The 18,394-nt window shown below is 42.8% G+C and overlaps 1 protein-coding gene across 1 annotated transcript in view; it reads left to right on the forward strand.

Moving 5' to 3' along the window:
* ANK2 (ankyrin 2) overlaps positions 1-18,394 on the forward strand; it is an 874,236-nt gene that overhangs the window by 544,143 nt on the left and 311,699 nt on the right. The window contains exon 26 of the mRNA XM_086962136.1: positions 5,286-5,389. Within this exon, the coding sequence (XP_086818262.1) occupies positions 5,286-5,389 (104 nt within the window). The remainder of the gene's footprint in view (positions 1-5,285; positions 5,390-18,394) is intronic.

The raw sequence follows: 18,394 nt of genomic DNA on the forward strand, positions 1-18,394 counted from the left end.
CTCCCCAACTCACAGTTCCTCCGCTCTACTTAGAGTCTGGGGAAGCAGCAGGTTTACACTAGTGGAGACTCTGCTGCCTTTGCCGGTGTAAAGCTCTGAGCTAACAGCATGTCCACCAAATGGCCACCAAAGCATAGAGATGGTTGTCCTACTATATTTAAAGTGAGACTACCATCACTAATTTCACTGCTCATGTACACCATGTGATGCAGGAAAAATGTAGAATAGCCTCATGTGCCAAGAGAAAACTCTGTGAATGACAAAGCCATTCATGTTTTGTTTTTTCTTGGTCTGAACAAAAGAAAATCCTAGTGGGACTATTACATAGTAGGCCCATGTGTCACACCTTCAGGGCTTTGAAGGATGTCACAGGTCTCCCTTTAAAGCACAGAGCACCCTGTCTGGTAGGTGGGGATCTCTGAAAAGGGTGGACAATTCTATGCCAGGGTGGTGGAAGCTATGGCCTCTTCCTCGTTGCGAGACTCAGCCAGGGTCTAAATCACACCCTATAGAGATATGTTCGAATCAAACCCTAGGAATTCACCTAAAAAAACACATCTTTTGGTTTATTTCCAGTTTTGCTTCCAGCCAGGCCACAGCACAGAGCCAAAGTTTCTTAGGACCATTGACAATACCCAATGATTGCTTCTTAACCTTCCTTGACTTGTCAACAGCATTTGGCACACTTCATCTGATATCCCCGTGCACATATGATAAGAAACAATGGCTATTGAATGACAATGTCCGGAAATGATTCTAATTTTCCCAAATTTTGGAGATCAGTCACTCACTAGTTTGCCTCATCTCATTATTCTTGTGAGTGCATCATGGCTCCATTTCTGCCCTCTTATTTATCAACACATAAGATACAACTCTGAGCAAATGGCTGTGTAAGTGTGGAAAACAGCCTAAGCATCCATACTCACATGCCTCACAGAGAGTCTGCCATAGATCATCTACAAAACACTAAGGGGCAGATTTATCATTGACTGTGCTGCGTCGCTCTTGCATCATGCAGAAGGGTGACGTGACTAAAAAGTCAGATTTATCAATCCACGCAAAGACCTCCTTGCGTGACCCTGCATGTCTTGATAAATTTAGAGTAATGCAGCTGTGTTGCGTTTCATGTTTGGAGCGTTGAGGTTCCCATGCATCCATCCATGGATTTTGACACATTCTCAGATTTACTATTACTGGTAGACCTGGGAATGTTTCAAAATGCTACGCCTCTCCAGGTGAGGGGGTAACGAGAAATATCTTTATTTCTCCTAGTTTTATTCCTTTCCAAGTGGGCTGCATTTAGCAGCCCACATAGAAAGAGGAAAATGCCTGAGATTATTGTTTTTGTGCAGGAAGGTGTTCTTTCCTGCACAAAAAACAAACCTGTCTGCAATGGAGGCACCCTTGCACCATGGTGCAAGGGTGCCTGCCTAGACATTAAACAGCACATTGTGCACCAGCGCAAGGAAAGGACAAGAATGTGTTGCATCATGTTAAATACAGCTCATTCCTGCCCTTAAGTCCTGCATAAAATAATGATAAAACGCCCCCTTAATCTCGAGGAATTTATTATATTGTTATTATATGGTATTATGATAAATTGGAACTTCATTTAAAGGAATTCCAAAGTTAAATCAAAGGTTAATTCATCGACCTGGACTTTGCCTCTTGGCTCAAAAAACAGTGGCATAGTTAAAGTGATTCTTTTGATTCTCACAGAGACTGCAGCTGCAATTATTGCCCATTCCAGGTTTCCTGTATATAAACGTGAAAAATGGCCAATGGTGTGCTTACTAAGTTTGCATTTCAAGGAAACCAAAGTTTAGCTTTGTTTTTTGCGTTCCATGTTTTATTTGATTATAGGGATGTGAAAAGCTACAAGAAAAAGTTGCATTATTGTGATGTTTCAAATCATAAAATGTCCAGTCACAACTCACATAAGACCCACTGTTGTGAAAGCTCTACATTAAACATCTGAAAACTACAAATCAGAGCACTATTATAGCCCTGCAAAAAAAAAGGTGGTCTGGGGAAATGTGTTTCTTTACAAGAAAGTGTTTCCTCAGTTAAAGTTGTGCTAAGGCGATAAACAATAACATTATGAAGTTTAATTTTGCACACCAGGGCTTTGCAATACAGCACAAGGTCACAATACTACAGACGTATAGCCTTCCACAGTGTGCTATATAAGTCATTAAAGACCCAGTCCAGCTTTATTGGACCAAGTCAAATGTAGACGCCAACATCAAGGAAGTGGATCTTTAATGGCCAGCATAGCTCATTGAGTGGGCTTTAACACTGTAAAAACATTCAATTTCATGAGTGAAAAATCCCTACCAGGAGAGAAAGGTGAGCTTTATAAGGCTTTACCTGTAATGATTCACTAGCCAATAAAGTTCTAATTATGAGTGATTTAAACCTCTGGGTCGAATCAACCCCCAGACACAACCAAGCAACATGCTTTATAAAAAGACCTGAAAACCATCCTGCTCATGTAAGCTTCCAACCCACAATTCAACCGTGAGGCCATTGATTAGAAACAGTCACTGTTTCCTCATTTCATTAGATGCACACTGCATCCAGAGTTGTGTAAACCTCCCTCCCCCTTACTTTTAGATCATTATTACAGAATCTCCTTCCCTTTCCTTTTTTCTCCACTATAGTTCCCTACTCTCACAGTGCTCTGAAGCGGTCAGTTTGGTGACATGAAAGCATTTTATAAAATTGTTTAAATAGGTATATAAATAAATGATTTATAGCTGCTGTAAGGGCTCCACACAATGTCAGAGCCTGTGCGTTCCTAACTCTTCCCCTGCTCTGTAAAGTACCTTTCATCCTGGGGAAACGGCCTATAAAACGTGGGCTGAGCCACATGTGCCGTTTTGCCGCAAGTGTAATGACGCTTGTCTTTAACTACGCATCTGCCTTAACCATGCCTATGCATGGTTAAGATAGCACATTCCATGGAATCCCCCCCCCCCTGCATAATAGTGGCTGCAGGAGCCACTACTGGATACAAAATAATTATTCTCTTTAGTTATTCACTGCAGTCTCTACTTGCCCCTCTACCCTGCAACATTCCACATAATCAAAATAGATGGAGGGGAAGAGGCTATAGATAAGAGCGTTGTAATGCTAGAGGTTTCAATTGATCACTCAACATTCCAGTGCTCTACCGCCACTAATGTCACATCTACATATCTATTCTTTATTACATTACATAATACAGCCAACAATACAAACAACACCTGAAAATATTACTGTAGAATACTTTTTACAGCACGTACCAACTACCATAGAATCAAAGCTGATTGGAGACAGTTTCTACACTCTTTCTCATACACTTCAACAGGAAAGCATTTCCTCCATTCAATTTTGGGTTTCTCGCAAAAAATGTACACTCAAACAAAATTTGGTATTAAAATACAGTGCAACCCTTAATGATGTTAAATGGAAACTTCCAACTATATTACAATCAATCTGTTCCATAGTAGTTCTTCCCATAGCTTCTGTTAAGTTGGTCATTGGTATTTTCTTATGGAATAATAGCGTTCCTGGAGTGATGAAAAATAAGCATTATGACGTTTGATGCAAATTGACTAGACATTGCAATTTAGATCTTCATGTAGATACTAAGGCCCTCATTATGACTGGGTTGTTTAATAAAGCAGGTGGTAACACTGTATTTTTCTCTAGAGACAAAGCCTCTAGATCAATCCTGGATGAGTTTGTGCATTCAAAGAGGCCAAGAATAATGGGTGTGCATGTGGAAATGGGTGCAGAAGCACCGGTTTCAGCATGTTATGCCCCATTCCATACGCTCCTATTGGGAGTCAACTTATCACCCTCCCATTAATATTGCAATGCAGCATTATTGATTCCTCCAGTATCATTAATGCCAAATGTTGTATTATAGCAGAACTATAGCAGCTTTTAGTGTGGGCCTCACTAGTGCTAATGGCAAATAAAAATAAGAGTCCAACTATAGAGTTGCCACTGTGTTTGACTTTGTTTAGGCAAATCCAATTACATATGAAGAGGTGTACAAGAGCAACTTTTTCTGGCTGTTGCTTCAAGCAAAATATGCAACGTCCAAGACAGAGCTTGGAAGACTCCATAGGTTCTTTATTATGTGTGGTAGTACATGGCTCCCCTCTACCTACATATGAGCACAAAACATGCCTGCTGAGCATATACTGGCTCCATGGCGTCCTGTGCACTAAGTTTCCAGTTGTTTGCTGAACAGTCGTAGAATGAACCTGTAGATTACAGTACCCAGCACACCATCACAAAGAGCTGGTGTTATTAATTTCCCTATGTGAGATGTGTTGCTCAGCTTCTGATCCTCAGAGTAGTCTTTCGCATGCCCCTTGCTTTTTGGATGCACATACATAAATGCCCATATACCACAGACCTAGTTTTTTGTTTTTCTCAGTGAGGCATCTTGGGTGCAACTGGTTTAACCAGATGGGAGAATCTTAGCTTGGTTTGTGAAAGGACTCAATTTGCAACTTGCTGAGTAGACCTATCAAGGCCAAAATCAAATTAGGGTTTCTTTTGTTGCTGCTCAGAAGGGATGTACCCTACCTGTGTGGGCATGAGTTTACCTATTGGATCATGACCAAAGTTGATTTGTATAAGGTTGGTTCCAGTCTGTAGTGACACAACAAGCAGAAAAATGATAGACTGAAATGCAACCCAGAGTAATACTTGCGTATTAAGTGCGAAGCTTTCCCCTTACTTTCATTTTGGATTTCTGTTAAACAGAGACAGGTCATTTCATGACCGGCATAAATTTAGGGATTGAATGTGTAGACAAAATAGGTTTAAAGTCATCAACACAAAAGATGACACTTAAATGAATATTTCACATGTGTATTGAATTCCTCATCCACCTCAGACATGTTCTTTGCTAGTACATTTACTCAGAATCTAAACATATAATTATGCATATGTTTGAGGTCACCATTAGAGAGAACTAGACATGCATCACTACTCTTCTGAGGTTCGTGGACTGCCCTTTGTCACTCAAGTGTGCACAAAGTTCACGCAGACTCAACAAACAAAAATATCTAAAAAAATCCAGTGATAAATCAATTGAATAACTTTGCCAGTACAGAAATGTAAGATGCTGTTATATTTCACGTGTATCCATTGATGTGTTTGCTTGGTATTTTAATCTTTGGGAAAATGCTTATCCTTCCTCCATGTTCGGCCTTAGCGCATTACATTTGAAGTACTATTGCACAAGACTTGAACACTAGCTTTTTTCTTCATATTCTCAGGTTACCCAACTGAGCAAGGACAAAGAAAAGAATTCATATCGCATCAGCTGGAGCCCAGATAACTTGGACAATGTGGCTCTTTCATCTAGCCCCATTCATTCCGGGTAAGGATACCCTTATCTTTTATGATAAATGCCAATAATAAATACAACACTACATACCATACAGTATCTTTTCAACCTTGCCATTGAAACTACACCTCTATACATAATATCTCTGGTATCTTTTAGTCAACATCTTTCATTGAAATAGAAAAGGATGGGTGGTGTTTTTGATGGAGCTATCAGATACATTTCTGAGCAGAAGAAGTCTAAAAATAAGTTAATTTAGGCATATGCTCAAAATTGTATTTTCCACTAGAAGTGGTATATAGATGATATGTCCCAATAACTAAAGCAGTTTATTAAACCATTGGTTAGTAAATTTCGCTTTGAAACCAGTGTTTTCTTCATGTTCAAGCAAGCAAATGAAGGTATTCCTCCAGAAAGAGGGACTCTGAAGGCCATTAGTAATAATTTAATGTTGAATATGTTGCATCGAACATAAAGAATATATATTTGACACACTTTAAAAAAGGTATGATTTAGAAAATCAGGTTGTATGTTTTTGCTGTGAATACTAATAGTGGTTGAAGTTTAGACTGTTGACAGCTCTGCTGAGTATAAAATAATGTGAAACCCGTTTGTTGTAAATAGACATTTTAACAAGTAGCATGACTTAATCCCTAAATGTTTTATTAATTCCAGTTTATATAGCACATAGCACTAAGGTATGCCCATTTTCAAACAATCTACCGTGGGGGTGAAGGGAAGTGAAAACTTTGAAGATAAAGTGATAAGGGAGAATACGATCACATGGTCAAGAGGGTAAGATGGGATCAGATTTCTCATTCGTTTAGTTTATTGCTTACCGACTAGAGCACATTGTTCCCATCACCTCCTTACATCTCTCAAAAACTGGTGCAAAGTTACACCAGGTTTAAGCTCAAGAAAATATGCAAATAATGCATCATTGTCCCTTGTAGAACACAAAATACAAATGCTCATGTGCACAGTCAGATTTCTGTAATCAATTAATTGCACGGTGTAGCTAATTAATTCTTATTGCTTTGTATGAAGCTTTGGTAGAAAACAGGTAATTTTGCATAGGCGCTGCCAAAGTTACTGATGTATAAGCTAATAAATTAACTTATTTTGAGTGCATACATTCTGAAGCTTTATCAAAATATGAGGACGAAATATATCATATGGATTGGTGATCAACGCAATCAGCAGTGACCTCAGGACAAACGAGAACTCTGCAGAGCACAGGAATTATAATCAAATGTGATATTGTCACAGTCTTGCAGATTGGCCTTTAACATCAAGCGTAAGGAACGACAGCAATAGGAACGTCACAGGGCTCATAATGTCTTCTGAATGCAACACACATGAAAAGAGAAAGTAACAGGGAGAAATACACATCGTTCTCCTCGTTATGCTTTTGCCTTCTAGGCGCACCATTTTGGTGCAACCCCAGGCTTGCAAATCTTCGTAAATCTGTATTTGCATCAAAACACATGGGTGAATTCAGGGCAACGCCCATGCTCCACCAATGTAATTCCTACCCAATGCAAAGAAATGTGAGGCAGACTTATGCACTACCTTGTGTGACTTTGTATTTACCAAACCATGCAGAGTAGCTCAGGGTTTTCATCAGGGCTGCAAAGTGACGCAACCCCAATGCAAAAAAATGGCATATCTGGGCCTAATTTGTCAAAAACTACTGAACGGATGTGCACCAAATCTAGGGCCAAACAATATTCCTTCTGTGCATATACACATGTACAAACAGTATTTCTATGGTGTTGATGATTACAAAACGTTCTTTTTTAAAATGATACAAGGATTTGTAGAGTAATATAAATAGTAACAATAACTCACACCCCTCTATGCACAGTTTAGGCATCAATGTTGTCATTTGAAATGTTGCAGTGATGTTATCAGTGATGTCATAGAACGTGTCATAAGGGATGTAATGTTGGGTGGCGTGGTTTAGCTGGTGAAAATGGTGGACACATGAGGCTCTCGCTGCATTACAGCCCTTTCTTTCTTCTCTGCATTTACAATCCTGCGGGCTACTCAAGGCGGGATCCTGTCCCTGGAGGGGCATTTGCAGCTGATAGCGCGGTGCGGTTAAGCGTCTTGCTTGCACGCTGGGAGGCCCGCACCTGGCTCGCCCACATGTGCGAGGCCGCCAACCGGAGTCATGGAGCCGAGACCTGGGGGCACAGCTGCGAGCGGATGCCCAAAGAGTGAAAAGTAGGCCCCTAGGGTGTGCTTGGAACCTGCTCTCGACCCCTGGGAACCATAGAACACCGGCAACACTCAGGGGCTTAAAATTGAACAGAGAGGGGGCTGGGGCCTGAAACTAGCACTGCCCCTCATGACTGCATGAGTTGCTGCTTGGCCTGCAACATGAATTCCCCCCAACCTGGTGGTGCAGCGAGTGACTTGGAATGGGTGAGTTGCACCCCCTGATCTCCTTAGGAGGCTTCCTGCACTCAAAGGAGAACCCTGCCTGGTGGAGCCGGGCTAAAATGGCGGCTGCTGCAGCAGGAACATACACGACAGCAGGAAGGCCTGGGCTTGGGGTAGGGCCACCACCAGACAGAGACACTGCGTAAAGAACTATGGAGTGGACATACCAAGTGACGGTAGAGTGTATGCTGCCTCCTATAATCCCATCTGGGACTGCATTTGAACTGTGTGGAGGGGCTCAATGACCGGGGGTGAGACTGGGCCCTTTGTAACTTTTGACTGCAAGGACTTTGTGGAGGCAGCGACAGAAGGGCCCTGGCAATAACGAATGAGCCTGGACTGGAGAATGACACTGCCGCAGGGCTACTGTGGGGCTGTAGAATAGTGTCATATGCATGCTGATGAGCAGTACTGTGTTCCCTGGGGTTGCAACAGGATGCCCCATGCCTGTGGGGTGGGGACCTGCTGCCTGGACTAGGCATGATGCTGTTGAGGTTGACTACTGCGCTTTGACAACGTGCTTGCTGGGGCAGTGGCCCTTTTACCACCTGGTTTGGGGGTTTGTTTGTTGAATGTTGAACGCCCTGCAATACGCTCTGAAACATTATGGCAATAGGCAGAACCAAGCTCAAGGAAGGTGGCACAACTGTGGAGATCCAGGGGGCTTTCAGGATGGAAGAGCCAACATGGAGCCCCCAGCACCTGCTCTGCAGCTGACATTCGACAAAATACTGGTGGCCATTGTGGACTCTTAGCAAACGCTCCTGCAACAGATCGGAGAGGTGGTAACGGGGCTGAGCCTTCTCAAGGCAGACCACTAAAAACTGGCAGACAAGGTTAAGGCTGTGGAGGCAATTGTGGGTGAGCTCCAACCAGCACAAAGCTCCTTGCAGCAACAAATGTTTGACCTGACTTAGTGAGTGAAAATGATAGAGCCCAGAGCCAAAGATTCTGAAGGGAGCAATCGGTGCAATAATGTCAGGATCATGGGATTGCCTGAAGGTGTGGAGGGTAGCGACTTGGTCAATTCCTAGAACATTGGATGAAAACGGAAGAGGTTCCCACTGACCTTTCTCTTTTCTTTGTACTGGAATGGGCACACAGTGTCTCGGCTAGGCCTCCATCTCTGGAGTAGCTACCACGTCCGGTAGTGGCCAGGCTACTGCATTATAGAGACCGTGAGCCACTGCTCCACACAGCTTTTATGACTGGCCCTTTTTGTATGGAGAATGCAGCAGTAACCATGTTCCTGGGCATCACTGCAGTGGTCCAGGCTGGGACAGCCTCCTTTTCAGAAGTCAAAAGGGATCTGCGAGAAGCAGGGGTGCAACACTCCTTTTTATTCCCGGCCAAGCTAAGAGTGATGCTCTATAGAACCCAACATATTTTTCTGAACCCTTGTTACGCCTGGGACTTCTTTGAATGATACCAGGCTCAGGTCTTGGGTGAGGGAGCAGCGAAAAATGGGAGGAACCACCGGGACTCCACATGCCGTGAGCCCATAGAAAAACTTATGAGGGTGCAGACGAACAAGGCCAGGGCATTATGAGCGGCCTCTGGGATAACCGACAAGAGGCCACACAAACTCTAAGGATGGTGCACATTCGGATGGCCACTAGTAAACAGAGCATGACCCAAGTAATCCCGCAGACAGCGGAAGAACCAATTTGATTCCAGACTTTAGTGGGTGAGAGAGTTTTATGGCAGATAGATGTGTGGATGGTGAGGGACATTGCTGCACTGTCATGGTTGGGTATCCACCAGTGCTCTGTTGGGGGAGGACTGGGGAAATTGCTCAATGGAATGAGATGGAGGCCAATTGGCCAGAATGTGCCCTGCTTTGTTGCTTGCCACTTATAGCTGACCCCTTTCTGCTGCCAGTGATTTGATAGCTTTCTCTGGCTTGTCTGGTTGTGAATTGTGTATCCTTGAAATGTGGCTCACACTGGTGGGACTCTCTCCAGAATAATTGATGGTGAGTGGCCTTTGTTAATGCAGTAGGGCCAAGGCGAGGTCCCTGCATGCGCTGCTTGCGTGATCGATTTGCCACTTCCCATTGTCCACAAACTAGTAATACATTGCGCTTCCAGTTTGCCATGCCAATGTTTGGGCAACTAACTGTTGCTGGGATGCTCTGAGGTTGGGGAGTTGGAATCTGTTTGTTCATTGGACTCTAGGTCTTTTACATCCTATTGTTTGGGATTTGTATGCCTGGGTGAAGGGGACTAGGATGGGACGGCCAAGATGCAGGGTGTACATCCTTATTATGGTGGCATCACATGAAGGGTTTAAAGTTCTGATGTGGAACATGAGAGTCATGGGGTCAGTGGTTAAGTGTCACAAGGTCCATATGTTCTTGAAGCGCAGGGCGGTTCACATGGCCTTACTTGAGGAAACACACCTTACTAAACTTGAGGCACAGCAGCTGTGCTGGTGGGGGCAGGTATATGCTACGGAGTACTGTGGGTTTGCTAGGGGTGCGCTGGTCTGGATCAATACGGGGTCCCTTTTGAGGAGTTGCATGTTAAAACTGACAGGGAGGGCAGGTATGTCCGGGTAGATGGGAGGCTAGATGGTAAGCGATTAACGATAGGCTCCATATATGTCCCGAACCAGGACCCTCTAATCTTCTTCACTGGCCTTTCCTCACAGTTGAGTACACTCATAAAGGGGAACCAGCTTCTGGGGGGGTATTTGAACGGTGTGGCTTGGGCTGCTTCACTCTGCTTTTGCCAGGGGCCCTGTCTAGAGACTAGCGAGGGGGCTCAGAGCCTGGATGGGAAGCTGGAGCATTGAAGACATATGGAGGGTGCAACATGGCCTAGCCAGGGAATACTCCTTCTATTCTTCCTTATCTAGTCTGTATGTCCACTTGGATAGATTACTTTGCATGAGCTGACTGTGTTCATTCGTCCAACATACGGAATACCTCGGCCTCACTGTATTGGACCATAGACCACTATTGATGCGTATCCGCCTGGAGGACAAAAAGACCAGCAGTCCCTCTGTGACTTTTATGCTGCAGGTACCTGGAAGACCCTACATACCGAGACGGCCTCCGAGAAGCCATATCGGGCTACTCCGAGCAAAACCAGGGATCATGAGTCAGACTGCCTTGTAGAGTGGGAGACCTTCAAAGTATTGGTGCAGGGATATTGCTTGGGTTCTCCGGTGGGTATTAGGAGAGACCTTTAACGGGATTTGAATGAACTCGAAGGTGCTATTCAGCAGATATATAATCGGATTAACCTTTACAGGACACAGAAGCGCAGCTGTCGGAGGCCAGAGAACTGTACAGTGTCCTTTTAGAGACGCTTTGGTGTCATTGTTACAAGGAATATATTGCGAGTCAGCTATCAATACCCTGTTCGAGACTATTACATGACACTCTACGGGAAGCAGTGGATCCAATGGAGGCCAGGGGAGCCTTCCTGGCCCCCCTAATTTTGCAAACTTACTGAGGAGACATCAGAGGTACTAGGAGATTCAACCACACCCCAGGAGTTTAAATGCACCATACATGACATGGCGAGACCGAAGACGCCGGGCCAGATTTACTCTACCTTTGCTGAGGTGCAGGTGCCATGGCTGGCTTCCGTGTAAACCACCGCCCAGGAGAGGGGAAAACTACCTGCCTCCAATGGGGATGTGATTGTAGTCCCACTCCTTAAGACGCAGGGCCATCTGCCACAGCTTTTAGGCCATTATCCTTGGTGAACATATACTTTAAGACTTATACTGCAACGCAATACCTCTATGAACTTACACCACCTATATATGCTACTGTACTCTCCATCTATACCGGTTGAGGGGCAGATGGAGCTCGTGTCGGTCGCCTGGAAAAGGCATTTGGCATGGTTAACTGATCATACCTGGAGAAGAGCATACTTAAAATGGGGTCAGGAATTGCCTGTGTGTGGTGGGTACGCCTTCTATACACAAACCCTACTGCCAGGGTGCGAACAGGTCATTGTGTTTCAGGCTCTTATGGGGTTCACCGGGGCACCGGACAGAGATGCCCGTTATCCCCACTCATGTTTGCGCTGACCATTTAACCCTTGGCAGTGTTATGCAGGGAGAGAGGCTGGGTAGGGGCATTGTATTGAATGGGATTGAACACATTATCTCCCTGTATGCTGACGACTTACTAGTATATGTCACAAATGTGGGGACTGATGTCCCTTATATTTTGAAGTTGCTGCAGGAGTTTGGTAAGGTCTCAGGACTGGGAGTAAATCTGATGAAATCATGCATCTTCCCCCTGAGACTGAGACGTCCTGATCTGGGACAGGCTATCCGTTGGCCCCCCACACCTTCCGATACCTGGGGATACAGATTTACCACAAGCTTGAGGGCACCCAAGAAGGTAACCTGGGCCCCTTGCTGAGCTCCATATGTGGGTGCGTTGCCTTTTAGCGGATGCTGAAAATTCCCCTTTTGGAGCCGATAACGCTTGCCAGGATAATCATGTTACCCTGAGTACTTTATTACTTCACTAATCTTCCTGCGTGGGTTCTGGCTGAGTCGTTCATACAACTAGACTCGCTCCTCAGAGAACTTATTTGGGATGGAGGAAGCAATTGGGTATCTTTGGACGTTCTTAAGACGCCCATTTCAGACACGGTCTGGGAGCGCCGGATTTTGAGAACTATCATCTAGCTGCCCAACTCCAGAGGATCACCAGGTGGCGAGATGGATAGAATGTGTCGGAATCGGCACAACCTTGGGTGGAGCCTAATCAGGGGGGCGCTGCTGGCACGACTCCTGCGCCGGGTGCCAGGGAGAGGGAAGAATAGCCTGCTATTATCCATGGCTCTCAGCTGTTGGTGGCAATGTGTGCATTGCACAAGGGACTGCCCACTGTATGCCCAGCCCTCCCACTGGTGGACCTGCCTCATGGAGATCCCCAACCATTTTCTTGGTGACCCAGATTAAGAGCTGGACGGAGGCGGAACTGATTACATTGGATGACTGTTCTGAGACGTCCACACTGAAACCGCTGGAAACTCTGATTGAGGCACATGGTTTGCTATTAGGGCAGTTCCTCTGTTATGAAGCACTTGTTAGGAAATCTTCTGCCCTCTGGGATAGGGGCATGCGGTACTCCAACTGCTGTTATCCATGGAGGACGAGAGACATTTGTTGATGTTGTTTTTTGGTGCCCTTAGTGGGATGGGCATTAAACCACTGCATGCTTTGGGGGCACCATGATAAGGGAAGTTGGGTCAGGACATTCTTGATCATGACTGGGTGAGAATACTAGAGTAAACATGGAAGTTCTCCCGTAACACTCGCCTCAAGTATATACAATTCAGTTTTCTTCATCAAACATACTTTACACCTAGAAAACTCACAGCCATTTAATGGTTGGGGGAGACCAGGCATTGTCCTAGGTACTCCAAAGAATAGGTGGATTTTTGCCATATGACTTGGTCTTGTGCCCACACCGGGAATTTTGGACAACAGTATTGCAAAAGCTGGCCAAAACACTCCACTGTGATTTGACCTGCACCATAGAGATGTGTTTGCAGGGATCCTACTCTAGGCCAGAAATCAAGAAGGTAGGGAGCTGCTTCGTAGATTTGGCACTAGTTCTGGCCCGACGGCAGATTACCATGACATGGAAGATGGTGAAGGGCCCGGTACTGCATCAATGGGAATCCTCGGTTAAAGAAAGGGTGAGGGCAGAGGAATTAACACTGTGAAGGGAGAAATCAAGGGGTGTGAGGTGACGCCCCATATCGCATCTATGGACAGGGGTGCTTGATGCCTTCAATAATCCAGACTGTTGGGCTGCTCCCTCCCTGACACATCAGATTCATGGGCAGGAGGAGAAACACCTTGTCTGTCGGCTGTTCAATGCCCTCGTAGGTGCTGTACGCTACCTAATCGGAGATGAGGGACTCATGTGAGACTGTAGACCACATCACAGTTGACCTATACTTGGTATGCTTATTTTTTTGTGACTATGACATATTCCTGATTGCATAGGGTAGAATTTCTACCCGGCCTCCTAAGCTTGTACGTGGCAATTAAGGGACTCAATAATCACGTAGATCCAAATATTTCAGGTGTTTATTTATGGTATAAGGTTTGTTCTATAACTTATTAGAGAGTTTATACTGTACAAGATTGTCCTTGTACACTGTAGTGGAAGGGGATATGCCTTCAGAAACACTGTATATCTATTGGAATATGGAGATCCCAATGCGTCTATTATTAATATGTACAATTGTGATCTCTGACTCCATAGAGGCATGATGTATCTTACTTATTGAAGGTTTGATATATTATATGTACATTCAGATGTGTGAAAACCTAATAAACATATTTACAAAATGAGGGATGTAATATGTGGGGTAAATAGCAGTACATTGCTAAGGCACAAGTAATAGTTACTTAGGGCACAATTTATAGGTAATGTTATCAATATATAATAATTTGGAGGTGGTGCAGCAAATTATACATTTAAGGTAATTTTGAATTTCTAATGTTTGTGTAGTTTAAATTTTGTTTGTATTGGAAGAATAAATAAGGTTTTTGTAACTATAAGTGTTAACCTTTGTTTTTTTCATTGATTTTTAATGGTTTTAATTTTTTAATAGAAAGTGTTTTAAATCAGAGTGTTCTGCCATCCAGTGGAGTGTTGTTAAGTGGAGTGTTATAGATAAAGTGAAGGGCAGTGTTGTAAAGGTAGTGTTGTAGACTGGAGTGGTTTAGAGTGAGTGGAACAGCGTAGAATGGAGGGGTGTAGAGTGGCTTAGAGTGAAGTGGCATACAGTGGAGTTGAGTACTATGAAGTAGCATAGAGTGGAGTGTCATACAGCAGAGATGGGTAGACTTTAATAGCATAGAGTGGAGTGGTGTGGAGTTGAGAGGCGTTAAGTTGAGTTGCGATGATACAGCATCCTATGAACAGGTAAATTATAGGATGCAAGACCAAGAACAAATATTTCAGCAGGTGTGGACCCCCTTTCTTCGCGATTCCTGAAATTCTAATTCTCTTTTCTTTCCCTCCCTATATATAGCTTTTTCCCTTCTCCTTTTTCCTTTTCTTTTTCCTTCTTTTTTCCTCTTCTGTAATATGTTACAGGTGTATATTATTTGTCATATACTGATTTATATTTACTATATTGTCTTTTATCCTATGAAATTGGCTACCTTTGATCTCCAATAAAAATAATTATGACAATAGAATGGTGTGGCGTAGCATAGGATGGAGTGGTGTATAGTGGAGTTGTGTACAGTGGATTAGTGTACAGTGGAGGGACATACAGTTGAGTGGTATAGACTGGAATGTCGAGAATGGAGTTGTGTAGTGTGTAATAGCTTACAATGGAATGGTGTAGAGTGGACTCATGTACAGGTGATTAGCGGAGAGTGGAGTGCCATGTAGTGAAGTGACGTAGCGGGGAATGGCGTAGAGTAGAATACTGTTCATTGGAATGGCATAGAGTGGAATGAGAGTGGAGTGTGGTATTCTAAACTCGCGTAGCCTGAAAGTAGATTAGGTGAAATGTGGCAGGAATGCAGATTATGGGGTGTAAACAGTAATTTGTGGTAAAAGGTGTAAATAGTTTAAGTAGTCTGAAACTACTTAATTATGTATTGTGCTGCGGTATGCTGTGGCAGCTTTGTGGTATACTGTGGTACATGCCAAAGACCAGTCAGTATATGATCAGTTAATGGCTGTATTTACAAAACGTAAAAGGCTGCTTGTAGTTTTCAGCAAACTTTGGCAGGATTCTGGGTGAGGGCCTATAGATAAGTAGTAGATTTTTATTGTTGTTCCCTACCAATTACTACTTTATTAACGTGGTAGTAGGTTGTCTAATTAATTTATATTTTAGTGTATATTGTTAAAATGCTTTACGCATAACTGCGCTAGTACCTACAAAGTACTGCAGTAGTTACAGGAATATTAAAAAAATATGTATAAAACATTAAAAATACTCTATAGTATGCTATATTAGTGAAATATACTGTAGTACACTGTATTTATAATATTTTAAGACATGTATTTTTTTTTAATTAGCACAGTAATATGTAGGTATTACTGTGGTACTGTGCTTAATTTGTAAAATAAGTTCCAGGGTCCTCGTCAGGAGGTCACCCATTGGCCCGTCAGTGCTGCCAGTGACAGAACCAAACCAACTATTTACTATCACACTCGTACAAATGTGACAAAACAGACTATCCCAGGCCCCAAGCTAAAAGAATGCCTTGAGTGATAGGTATTATTCATTGTCAATATGTATTTATTTATTAAAATAAAATAAAGAAATAAATATAATATATATAAATATAAATATTTATTAAAAGACTGGTGTGCTTGTCCCGAAATTAGACAAACAACCCCACCATATACCAGACTGTCATAGGTGCCACTGTTGACAATTAAGTGCCGGAGCCAAGCACCGGCAATCATCGGCTCAAATTAAGGACTGCTGCAGTACTCCATAGATTTTTGGGGAAATTATTAAATATATTAAAAAACTAGCTTACCCGTCGCGCATTGCTGCGATCTCAGAATAAAGGAAATTTAAGGAAACTTGTTATGATAACATTCAATTTACATTGTGTCATTTTTATTGAAACTTATTCATTTTAATATGGAAAACATTTTAAAGTGTTGTTTTAATTCTGTTTATTTATTCGAGTGCTTGTGGATACTGTTTTTGTTTTTCCTTCTGGTGCGTACACGAATAAATCGGAAGGTTTTCCGACACGTGAGCTGGCCACATACAGTTGTCCATGTGAGAAGCACGGATTCTCCAAATCTAGTCCACACACTTGCAGCGATTGTCCTTGTGCTTTGTTGATGGTCATTGCAAAAGCGAGTCGCACCGGAAACTGTAAACGTTCAGTATTGGAAAGATTATGAGGGCCCTGGGGGGCCGGGGGGCCGATATTTAACACATTTTTCTTTCTTTTATTTTTTTTTTGCCAGAAACCTTATCGGGAGTGTACTCAACAACTTCCCAAAGTTTCATGACGATCGGATGAATGGTGTAGCAATGCATTAAGGACAAACAGACATACTTTCGTTTTTATGTATATAGATTGAAAATACACTGTAATGCACTATATTTACGAAATATAGCGTAGCAGAGTGTATTTTTTAATCCTTATTCATTTATGTTTAAGTACTGCAGTACTCCCTAGGATTTTTCGTAAAAAACATATTGAAGCTTATAATAATTTTCCCTACCTATTACTATTTTGATAACGTTTTAATAGGTAGGAAAAAATATAAATCCTAATATTTACCAATATCTAAGGCCCTAACCAAGAACATTGCCAAAGTGTACTTAAAACAACAAGGCCATTAGCCAATCCCATAATGCCTTGTCATCGCTATGTATGATGCAGCAGTAATTTCACTGTAATTTCTCAATGCAAAACCTCATCTACCTCTATTTTACAGCTGAAAAGGTGTTGGGCCCTTGACACCATGTATTACCTTTAGGAGACTGTACATAAACATGAACAGTCAAAAATGCAATTATTATTTAAGCCAATAAACAGAGTTGTTGAGTATTTTAAAGGGTTTTATTTTCTTAGTTAAAAGTGAAGTTTTTCTGACCCTTCATTCATCAGTCAAATATCAATCAGGTTACATAATTGAAAATTAGGAAAAATAGCATTAATACAGAACATATTGCAGTATGCATATAAAGCATCAATTGAAAATGTGGCGCAAAATGTCAGTCAAAACTCTTAAAGAGTTTAGAAGAAAAGAGTGAGTCTTGCAAGGCTAATCAATAATTAATAATTGGCAAAAAATCTCCCATAAAGAGAAATAAATGCATAAGACAAATACATCTTTTCAAAACTAATTAATTAGTCAAAGCATAAATTTAGAGTTTTAGCATCTAAATCTAAAAACCCTTTCTATCTGTTGCTCTATCTGCCCTGGTCTGATCAATCTGCCTGTCTGTGCTTAGGAGCAAAACAGCCCGCCCTTCACAAGTACACAGAGGAATGCGATCTGCCTTGGCAAAAATATGACGTGCAAGGACTTCTCTGAAAAAATGTGAGCAAGAACCCCTCCTTCTGCCTCGCCTCTGACACAATATTTTCCTGCGACATTTCTTGTACCTAACCCATATGATGTCTGGTCTAATCTGCTCCCTCTTAAAAGCTTACACGCCTCCTAAAGCTAACACGCCTCCAAAGAGGTCATTATTTATACTCTAGTTCTTGGCTGACTATACTAATTTAGGGGTGGGCGTAGTTCGTGAAGTAGCGCTACGCATGGCTACGCAAAGTGCACTTTGCACTACGCGTAGCACTACGCAAACTGCGTAGTAGCATGTTCGTACTGTGCAAGATGTTTTTTTCATTGATTGCACAGTGTGGACAAGCATCCGGCACTGTGCAACCATTAAAAAGGGCATCTAGCACAGTGCGAGCGGTACTTTTCTGCCGCTCAAGTAGATTTTTACTCAAGCTGCAGCTTTCTAAACACATACTGGTAGTTTCTCATCGCGAGCGGTCGCGAGCATGCGCGACCAGTCGCTATGTGAAACCTGACCTCCCCGCGTTGAGAATCTCGCCGGGAGGTTTATTTTCCCTGCTCTCGATCGG

The sequence above is a fragment of the Lissotriton vulgaris genome, chromosome 3_1, assembly GCF_964263255.1.
Source record: "Lissotriton vulgaris chromosome 3_1, aLisVul1.2, whole genome shotgun sequence".
Classification (NCBI taxonomy): domain Eukaryota; kingdom Metazoa; phylum Chordata; class Amphibia; order Caudata; family Salamandridae; genus Lissotriton; species Lissotriton vulgaris.